We start from the raw sequence: 11,213 nt of genomic DNA, 5'->3' as shown, positions 1-11,213 counted from the left end.
GTAACTTAATAGGGATTTGGATGGTATATAGATATGTGCTTTTCTGAACCCATATCATCCCCTTTGGATTTGTGCACTTCATTGTACATAAAATGTCTCAAAGGAAAAAGAAGAACCTAAACAAATATTGAACTCCAGTTGATGATACACACACCAAAGTATTTCAATTGACTTTGACAGCATAAAAAGTAAGATGGATCAATGGATGGATAGAGGGGTTGCTGTACAGATGGCTGGGTGAAGAGCATGCATAGTAAAATGTTGATTATAGAATCTAAGTTTTCCTTAAGATTGAAAATGTTCATGCTAAACATTGGAAAGCGGATTTTGATCTGAGACATGTTCCATAAACTTCTAAGTTTCAATTTCTGCAAAATGGAAGTAACAGTATTTACTTTACAAAGTTGTGAAGTTTAAGAAAAATTGCCACCAAAATAGGCCTGGGACACAAAGGTTCACATGCTGTGTGATGCTGCTTGCTTTCTCTGTCATCCCCTCTCACCTGTCTTGTCAATTTATAAGTGATGATAGGTATTTCTGGATTTGCTAGATTGCCTATGAACAAGTGGTCTAAGATGGTATGTAGCAAAATTAACGGGGTAATGGGCAATGAACTATCTGCTGATTATATATCACTTGAGTGGAGGACTAGCTTTTTTTTTTTAATCCTCACCCGAGGGCATTTTTTCGTGTTTTGTTTTGTTCAGATAGAGTGGGAGGGAGAGAGCGCGAGAGAAAGGGAGAAATATCGACGTGAAAGGGACACCCAGGGTCGGGGACAAACTGTGACCGAGGTATGTGCCCTTAGCGGGAACCGAACCCGGGTCTCTCTGGACAGCAGGCTGACGCTCTAACCGCTGAGCCAAACCGGCCAGGGTGAGGAATACCTTTTAATGATGGTAGTGGCTCAGACTCCATGGAGGAGGGACAGCCTGTGGTGACACTTATTCTAAAGGAATTGACAGGAAGGAGAGAGAAAGAACAAAGCATCGTTAGCAATCCTCATATGGGTTTTGATATTAAAAAACTAAATAGCCCTGGCCGGTTTGGCTCAGCGGTTAGAGCGTCGGCCTGCGGTTCAGAGAGACCCGGGTTCGGTTCCCACTAAGGGCACGTACCTCGGTTGCAGTTTGTCCCCGGCCCTGGTTGGGTCGTGCGAGTGGCAACCACTCAATGTGTCCCTTTCACGTCAATGTTTCTCTCTCTCTCTCCCTCCCACTCTATCTGATCAAAAAGCAAAAAAAATGTCCTCGGAAGAAGATTTAAAAAAAACAACAACTAAATAGTTCTTCAGCTCACTAATGGCTCCATTGTGAGGGCTCATTTACTTAAATATTTATTGATGGTCTGCTACCTGCCTGGCATTGTGCTCAGAGATGGGGAGAGAGACGGATGAGTGCATGAGACAGACATGTGCCTACCCTCTCAGAGCTTACATCCTGGTAATGCGGATTTAAAGGGACCAGTTTTTTAGCCAGCAAATATTTACTGAGTATTTATTTCGTGCCCAGCACTTGGAATATCATAATAAGTCAAATAGACATAGTCCACACACTCATGAATCTTACTATCTAGCAGATCAGGCAGATTTAATAAAATCTTTGTGTGTAACTATAATAAATACATTATAAGTGTGTAAAATAATGTGAAGGGGAAGTGTAGGGTTCTTAAGCAGATTTAGGCAGGAGATTTAGGCAGGCTCTAGGCTGGGTAAAAATAATTTTCTCCCTAAACTTTTTTTCTGAGTTAAGAGAGTAAAGTCAGCACAGAGCAGAGATTGGGATGGGCAGTGGCCCATGTCAAGCCAACAATGGAACTGGTGCACCAAGAGGCGTTGTGGTCAGCCTCAGTTTGCTTAGTCCTTTGATTTCTTGTTGGCTTATGACTTAGGAGTTCCTGTATGGTTGAGCTATAAACAGTGAAGTGGGAACTGTTGAATTACTTTTAGCCATTATAAGGAATTCTGGAATTAGGTTTATCTTTTGCCTAGTCAAAGATTATAGCAAACACCCCAATAGTTCCATGGTGCCAAAAAGCTGCTGGAGACACAGAGCTGGAATTAAAAACAAAGCAATTATACAACTGATTCATTGCAAGAATATGTCCCCCTGCTGAGGTCATTGGTTCTGAACAGAAGGAAGATAGAAGCCAAGAAAATATGGAGAACTAATGAGAAATATGGCTCACAGATAAAAACTGCAACTCCTACAATCATAACAAATCCTGAACACAAATAAAAATAAAGCATCATTGCATTACACATTCTTTAGTAGGGACAAGCTGATCTGTGGGACTCTGAGCTACTCACCTCTTCATCAGGAGGGGGCTGGGCTATTTTTGGAGACTTCCATTTTTCAGTACTATTAGCAGACATACAAAAAGTGCATAATAAATACTAGTTGAATTATTCCAGGTTTGTTTTCATCTGCTACTTGATTCCCTGAAGGATAATGAAGATATAGAAATATATAGTGATGAACAAAGAAAATGCACAAATAATGAATTAATTTAGAGCTATGCTACGATCCAGCCGAAGTACTGAAAATGAGTCCTGTGAGGGTTAGCATCTGCCTCTACAAACACGAATTTGTCCAGAGGAATGACTGGTCTAAAAGCCCTACTTCATGGCATCTTCTTGAGGTCCAGGTGGGCTGAACGTGAAGGAAATCAAGAAAACTGGAGAAGGACAAAGCTGGGAATTCAGGATATAGGAGAGTTATAGTATTAGACTACCTGGCTTCATGGTCTCAGCTCCAACGCTGATGAACTGGGAGACTTTAGGCAAGTTGCTCAGCCTTCATTTCCTCTTCTGTAAGATGGTATCTACCCCACAAGTTTTTCTCGAAAGAATCACTTGAATTCATGCCCTTATCACCATTTTTGGCACATTACAGGTGCTCCATAAATTTTAGTTATCACTCCTAATGATTTTCTAAAATAATTCTAATTTCCGCACAAGATTTTTCAATAAATATGATTTGCTGAATACATAGGTGAAGGCAAACTGTCATACAACTCTGTAAGGCCTTTTCTATAAATATACTCACAAATTAGGGCAGAAAAGTTCTCTTTCTCCTGGCTTGATCTTGTTTCAGATTATATGACCATCACACTCACACCATGGGACACTTAGTCTGGCCTGAGTGGGAAATACTCTCCTCCTACAATCAGGCTATCACACAGCCTGGCAGAGATTTAGGGTTGGTTCCTCTCTTAAAGAGAACTGTGCATGAATAAACTGGATTACTTCGCTATAATCCCAGGGGATAAGACATCCAATGAATCTATGCATTCTGTCCCACAGGCCTTGGATAGGAAGAGTACATAAGGTATTCACCTAGAGTAAAATCAGGTTGAAACAATAAAGATGTTTTATGCTTTGTGTAAACTGGTCAATGTCATGACTCTTGGAATAACAACAGTCTTGCTGACAATTTGACACACTTTCCCTTCTGGTATGTGTTGGCATAAATTGTTCCTCTCTCTGCAAGATTAACTGATACCATCTGTGAGTATTCTGGGCCCTCACTCTCAGCCTGCCTTTGAATCTACTTGTTTGTTTTCTGTACCTCTTTTCAAAGATGCAGGAATCAAGCCCTACCCTTCGTTAAAGTCCAAACGCAATGTTAGGGGCTCTGTTTCTTCCCAAGCCTTTTAACCCCTCGTGCCCGGCTCTGCATCTCAACGCAAAAACAGACCTCGGGGACATGGCCCTCCCACTGCCTGTGATAGGCTGCTTGGAATAGCAACAGCCTGTGTCACCGAAAAGGGCAAAGCCTTCGGAAATAGAAACAAAGTTGGTCAGAAATCACTTTGGCTCTGCCTGAAGTTTGTTCCTCACCTTCTTTAGCATGCGACCATGGGGAAAGTGACCACTGTTGTCACGCGGGGGAGTCGGGGTGGTCTGGTGCGCAGGGAAGGGCTGTAACTTCTACCATGGTACCTGTTGAAAACGCAGAGGGCCCCAGTCCGCTGAACCCGAAGGGGAGACCCGCTCAGACTGATGGCAGCGACAGAGCCAGCGGCGGCCGGCATCCTCCCTGGGCCAGAGGTAAAGTGAGGCAGATGGGCTGAACTCACCTCTCACCCGTGTGCGTGCGTGTGTGTTTGTGTGTGTGTGTGTGTGTGTGTGTACGCGCGCGCGGAGTGCTAGGTGCGCGGAGAGACGGGGACAGGATCTGGTGGGAGGAGTGACGAGGAGCTATAATGTGAAGATCGAAGTCCCACAAATTGCTAAGCTGGGTCCCATCGATTGTGCTGACAATGTAATGCGTAAATCTTTCTTCATTTTGCGACGACTCTCCGCCGAGATAGTCACATGTGTAAACACACGTGCACACACACACTTTATCCCTTGTCACAAATGGACAATGTGTAACAAGTGGACATTATAACCACCATTTTTTAAATCATCGTTTTAAGTAGGCTTCATGAAATTATTGGTTACATAATCAATGAACACAACTTTGTTTTTAAGTTCCCAGCATGTTTGTAATGAATTGGAGCTTTATTCTATTTGGAGCCGAAAACGACTCCTTCCTTGCTCCTGTTTTCTTTAAACACAGGCTTTTGAACTGAGGTTTAATACTTTTTCTTCCGAAGGTGAAATGTGCAGAATTTTTAATTCATTTCAGTTATCTTTGCTGCATCAAGCACTTTTCATCACTTCCACATTACAAATCCCACCAACACATTGCACTTGTAGCTGCTTCTATCTATTCATTCAATTTGTTCTCAATGAATAAAGACAAATGTAATATGAAATGAGGTCAAACACAAACAATTCTCTCCTTTCTATTGCTTTCCTCAGCTCTGCTTCCCTTAACCATGTAACACATTCTCAGGTCATACATTGGAATTTCATGAATAATCCAAAACACCAAATGATACTAAAAAGCATTCATCTTGGAATGGATCTATATACTTACTTTTGCACAGTGGGTTTGCCTGTTCTTGAAATTCAATCCACAGCCTCTCTCATGGAGGCAAGGAGTGGTACCTCCTGGGGAGCTGGGAAGCTGTATTTCTTCCTTGTCCTGCTCCTTGTCCAGCCTTCTCTTGATTTCCCACTTTGTCAGGAATGAATATCTGGGGTCACCTTTCAGTATGGCCCAGCCCTCTCTTAAGCAGATCTTTCTCTAAGTGTGTTCTCTAGCTCCTGAGTCTGAGTCTAAGGGAAACTTGCATTTGAGGGTAAAGGGAAAGAGTTACAAAGTTCTCTCTGAACTTCTGCAGGATTGAGCCGAAAGGCAAGCTGAGGCAGGGACGTCACCAAAATGGTGAGCTAAAACAGTGGCGGTGATGATGCCACAAAGAAGATGAAAAGAAACTGTTTCCTGGAGGGACCTCCACGGTAACAATCAAAAATTGACTATTTAATTTTGATATGGTTTTGAAAGCCCAGTGTACTCTGAAGAGGTTAAATCACACAGGTTCACAGTTAACCCGAGGGAAGGGAAGATGTGTGTATTTGCAAAAGTTACATATATGCACAAAATTTAAAGTGCAACTGTTTATGTTGTTGAAAATAAATGATAAATGAATAAATATTATAAATTATCTCTTAAATAAAAAATTATCTCTAAAAATAAAATATTATAAGTTATGTAGAAGAAGAAGCCTAAATGATTCCCTAAAAGTTTAAGCAGATCCAGCTTTGATTTGTGCTGTATACAGTTTATATTTAGATGAATCCAAACATTTAATTATGACTTTTGTAATTTTTCCAAATTGTAAACATCTCTTGGTACCCAAAGGCAATTATACATGTGTATGTATATAGTGAATGCATAGTACAAACTCACTCTGTGGTTTTGACAAGTTATTTAACCTCGGATATTAGGATTATATTTTAGACTGATGAAGATGTTGAGGTTCAGTGAAATAATATTTGACAAATATTCCTTTGACTTTATATTTTTAAACTTCCACAGTTTCATTCAGGGCATTTAAAAATATGCTTCATAGCCCTGGCCTGTTTGGCTCAGAGGTTAGAACTTCGGCCCGCGGACCGGAGAGTCCTGGGTTCGGTTCCCGCTAAGGGCATGTACCTAGGTTGCAGTTTGTCCCCGGCCCCGGTTGGGGTCGTGTGGGTGGTAACCACTCGATGGCTCTCTCTCACGTTGATGTTTCTCTCTCTCACTTCTTCCGTCTCTCCCTCCCACTCAATTTGAAGATAAATGCAAAAAAATAAGTGTCCTCTGGTAAGGATAAAAAAAATATATGTTTCATAATTATCATATTATTCCTGCATTTGAAGGTAGCAAGTTTTTCTCTAGTTCTAGATGGAACAATTAAAGCACAAAGAGGAATGAGTTATAAGCTCAGGAGAAGGTAATTAAATCATATGAGATACTGAAAAATTAAACAAAACAGAAGTCCTAAGCTCTGTGACTGCACCCCCTTAACACTATCACACACAGTGAAAAATGTTGGCAGCTCTTCCTTGATCAACCCTCTTAAACTGGAAAGAATGCTTTGTTTCAATGACTAGAAATTAATAAACTTAAATTCATTTTCAAAAATTTATGACTCAAAGTGGGTACACTTTTAATAAAATCTTCAGTGTTCATAGAGATGTCATAATTGACTTTATAGGGCAGAGTTGAGCTCAATTTGAAATCCTGGTGCCTAGAGCCAACAACAGATATAGGTGAAGTGAGAAGCGTGGCCTATTGGAACATCTCACCCAGGAAGGTCATGAGGCCAGAAGATGTGTAGTTGGCCCAGGTTCACGGGGTAACTGGTGCAAAGCGACCCTGGCCACCTCTGGCCTAAGCCTAATGCCTGCCCCTCTATCTCAGACACTGGCTCTCCCATCTAATTTCATGATTCAAGCACTTGGCTAGGGTGAAGGTTTCCTTAAGCCCCTCTTACCCCACCAGCACTGCTTTTTCTTCTTGGATCTTTCCTAAAGTTCAGAAACCAAGAACGATATTCACTGTATAAGTGCACGTTCTCAGTACTGCAGGTCCAGCTGCCGATGTACTAGAACCCAGATCACTAGAACTGGACTCACTGATCCAGCAGAAAGGGCTGCACTTCCTGTTCTCTATGACCCTTCTAAATCCCAGATGCCACAGTCTGAGTTTTAATAAATGCACACTTCTGCTAATCCGATAAATATTCTCAGGTATTCTCAAATACTTTTAAAGCTGTGAACTTGCTACAGATGGAAGCTGAGTAGGTGGTCATTACATAGGACAGGTAGCCATGGACCACTCTAGTGTAAAGAAGGGGGTGGAGAAAGGACGGCCCTGGTTCCAGGCTCCCTTGACTGAGGGTTAATACAATTCAAGAAAGAATATCCAAAGAGACAAAAATCTACTCCCTCCCAGATCCCTCCCATTCCTTATGGCCCTGAGCAGGAAGGCTGGTTGGGGATCACTCTGAGCAAACCACAGGTCCATGACTACTCTGGTAGGCAGGTCATGATTTTATGGTTGGGGTATATTTACTGGGCCCCTACTGAGTATTGGGTTCCCAGATTCGGCTAAACCTGTCCCCCTTGAATTCGGCGAGGCCCAGCTTTCTCAGGCTTCCTTGGGCGGCCCAAGGGAAAGTCCACTGCAAGACTGAGGAGACTTTGGGGAATAAGCTTACCCCCAGGGAAGAGAGAGTCAGGCCAGCCAACTTGACCTAACAAGTGTGAGTGGAACAGTTCCAACAACAGACGGATCCCTTTGGGAAGACCCAGGTCGGGGCCATTCCCAATGGTCCAGGCTTTCCATGTGTTAAACAGGGAAGTGACAAAACCCATGACAAAAATGACTGTGTTTTAAAAATATGTATTTAGCCCAGCTGGTGTGGCTCAGTGGTTGAGCGTTGACCCATGCACCAAGAGGTTGCCGGTTTGATTCCCAGTCAGGGCACATGCCCAGATTGTGGACCAAATCCCCAGGGTGGGGCATGCAGGAGGTGGCCAGTCGATGTTCTCTCTCATCAATGTTTCTCTCTCTCTCTCCCTCTCCCGTCCTCTCTCTAAAATCAATAAAGGAAAATAATTTTTAAATGTGTATTTAGCAAATGAATGTCTGATAACAACAACAACAATTTTTGTGTAGCTAGACATTCCTGAGGACGTGACAGTATTTATAGACATGTGAATCTATGAGGGGCTCAGACTCTTTTTTTTTAAATCCTCGCCTGAGAATATTTTTTTCCATTTATCTTCAGAAAGAGTGAGAGAGGGGAGAGGGGGAGAGACATCAGTGTGAGAGAGAGACATCGATTGGTTGACTCCTGCACAGGGCCAGGGACTGAACCGCAGGTCTACGCTCTAACCCCTGAGCCAAACTGGCCAGGGCAGACTCTTTTGTGTGGAAATGAGACCAGATTTAAAGATAACCATCTCCCCTTTCACTTCAGTCACTCACCTCTCTCTGACTGTACGTTTAATCTCACTTGGAAATCACATCAAAAGTCTAAACTTGAGGCTTTTTGTGACTGTAAGGCCTGGGCTAATGGCTTCTCCAAGATCTAGGAGAGGAGAAGGCTCTAAACCAGTGGTTCTCAACCTTCCTAATGCCGCAACCCTTTAATACAGTTCTTCGTGTTGTGATGACCCCCAACCATAAAATTATTTTTGTTGCTACTTCATAACTGTAATTTTGCTACTGTTGTGTCTTAGTTGACCCCTATGAAAGGGTCGTTGCCACCCACAGTTTGAGAACCGCTGCTAAACAAACGTGGTAAGAACTGTTTCAGGACAAACTCTGGATGGTGTTTGCCTCACCCAGATCTTTCTCTCTTTCTCTCTCTGTCTCTGTGTGTGTGTGTGTGTGTCTCTCTCTCTCACCCTCTCTGAGAATGAGTGGCATTTATTTGCACGGAATTAAACCCCCAAGTTTCCAAGGTCTCCTCTCCCTCCATCCTGACATGAAAGAAACCCAGCTGTGTCCTCAGCAGGGCTGGGATTAAAGCCCTTGCCCAGCGGTTTTGTTCCATATTTGCACAGTCCAGCCCAGCATCAGGCTGGCTTAGCTTGTGTTCCCAGCTGCAGTCCATCAGCCCATTGCCTGTGGGGTCCACATGGCATGGGCCATGCAGCTTCTGGGATGAACTGCCGCTGCCTATTGCTGCCCTGGTTGCAAGCCTCATGGGATCCCTTAGAGTTTAGGAGATGCATGTCCCTAGGGGAAGGAGAGGGGGCGGGGGAGGGGACAGGCATTGGCATGCTCCTGGGAGGGAAATGTGCTGGCTCACCCAGATCTTAAGGAGCTCTTGTTCCCCTTTAAGATCATGTCACCCAAAAAGGCAGTGGGTTGCCACTTGCCAGAGATCTCTTGGCTGCCACAGCAGCAGCAGCAGACAAACATTGTTGGGAACCGGTGATGGCTGGTTCTGGCAAATGTGGGCAAAAGCAGGCCAAGGAGCCACCAAGCAGTGCTGCTGACCTGGATTGACTGAAACTAGCTGGCAGGCACCAGTGTGCACGAACTGGCTTTACAGTCAATGTCTATCCTGATAGGTCAGTGTCCCCATTCCAGTCGTTAACTATTTTAAACAGTATTCTCCTCTCAGTTTGGCTGCCAGCACAGGCTGAGTCCTGGAGATCCCAGGAACATGACTGATGGTAGCCGATAGCACCCAAACGTGAGCCCTCGAGACATATTCTTTGTAAATTCTCAAGGGATTACTTTCTAGCGGTCTAGATCTTATAGTACTGGTAAAAACAGAACTCAAAATACAATGAGTCCACCCTGGAGCTGCCTGAGGAAAGTTCAATTTACAGGTATATATCAGAGGTAAATCAGCCGATTTAAAATGCAATGTTTAATTGATATAGCTGTGCGGGATTACATTTTCCATTCAAACATAGTTAGCTCTTCAATCTGGTTTCGTGGCTAGCATTTTTTCAGCAGGAGGAACCCAAGCACTCTTCAGCATCAGGGTTGAAGGAGTTCTGAAGCCATGGACCGCCCTCCAGTGGAGTGCACTTAAGGTGGGCTTCTAAGAGCTGAGCACCTGTTCACTCAGATTATGAGCAGGAACTGGCTCTCTAAGGTTCTTAAATTGAGCAGAATCTGGGCTCCCTCATTCACTTTTGTTTCTCATGAACAGTCTTCCCCAAGAGGATGCGTCATTGAATAAAATAAGGGAGTGAAAGCCATGTAAACATACACCCCTCTGTGGTGGTGAGAAAGAGGAAACGTTGGAATGGGCTTATTTGCAAGTAATTATTTGACCTGTGGGGGCAGAAAAATAAATGTTCCTCTTACCTTTCTAAATTCGGGCTGGATTAAAAAATCAACATGAAACAGATTAACAGGAGAAAAATGATCACATTCATTACATATGTACATACAGGGGCTCCATAAAAATATGAGACTGGGGGACCCACGAGGTAGTTGAGGCTTACCTGCCATCTTCAGCTAAGGAGGGAGAGGTGTTGTGGTTTGGGACGTCTAGGCCAGGGAGGTAATTCACACGGAGATGAACAGCAAATGTTCGGTAGACACACGTTTGCCGGGCCACACTTACCGGCGCGGCACACAGAAGACTTGATCAGAGGGGTCTTGCTGGGTTCCTCCCTGTCCATCCACCTAGTTCCTATCAAGCTGTTGTCTTGAGGGCAGCTCTGGTCCAGGATCAGGTCCTCTCTCTCAGTTCGTTCAGGCAGTTAGGGAGAATGCCAAGGATTTTTTCCTGGGTGTTCCCTTTTTATTTATTTATTTAGTTAGTTTTTAATGCTCACCCAAGGATATTTTCTCATCTATCTCCAGACAGAGTGGGAGGGAGAGAGAGAGAAACACTGATGTGAGAGAGACTCATCAATTGGTTGCCTCTCACATGATCCTGATCAGGGCCGGGGGCCAAACCACAACCGACGTGTATGCCCTTGACGGGAATCAAACCTGAGACTCTCTGGTCCTTGGGAAGATGTTCAAACCACTGAGCCAAACCAGCCAGGGCCTGAGTCTTTCTTTTCTTAAAAATAACCAGCTTAAAGTAATCAATATTACAGAAGGCATACTTTGGGGCACCAAACCCCTTTCTCCCTCAAACCAAAGACCAGATAAGAATAATTTCTCATCCTGTCTTCCCTCAAAAAGTACTCAATTTCAGTTAAAGGCACACAATCTGAACCCCCCTCCAATACCTCCCAGATAAAACTTTGAGTCAAGTATATTACCTTTACAGTAAGTCATACATTTGTGTGGTTTTTTTTCTATTTTATTTTGGCTCAGTTGTATCATTTTCCTCCCTAGGTC

General features: G+C 43.5%; 1 protein-coding gene across 1 annotated transcript in view; it reads left to right on the top strand.

The window, feature by feature from the left end:
• The first annotated feature begins 3,789 nt into the window (after positions 1 to 3,789).
• The window catches only part of SLC2A12 (solute carrier family 2 member 12), a 54,886-nt gene continuing 47,462 nt past the window's right edge, over positions 3,790 to 11,213 (top strand). Inside the window, 1 exon segment of the mRNA XM_036248579.1 lies at positions 3,790 to 4,051. Within this exon segment, the coding sequence (XP_036104472.1) occupies positions 3,937 to 4,051 (115 nt within the window). The 5' untranslated portion in view covers positions 3,790 to 3,936.

Source organism: Molossus molossus, unplaced genomic scaffold (assembly GCF_014108415.1).
Source record: "Molossus molossus isolate mMolMol1 unplaced genomic scaffold, mMolMol1.p scaffold_m16_p_8, whole genome shotgun sequence".
Taxonomy (NCBI): domain Eukaryota; kingdom Metazoa; phylum Chordata; class Mammalia; order Chiroptera; family Molossidae; genus Molossus; species Molossus molossus.
This window is presented reverse-complemented; position numbering and strand designations above follow the sequence as displayed.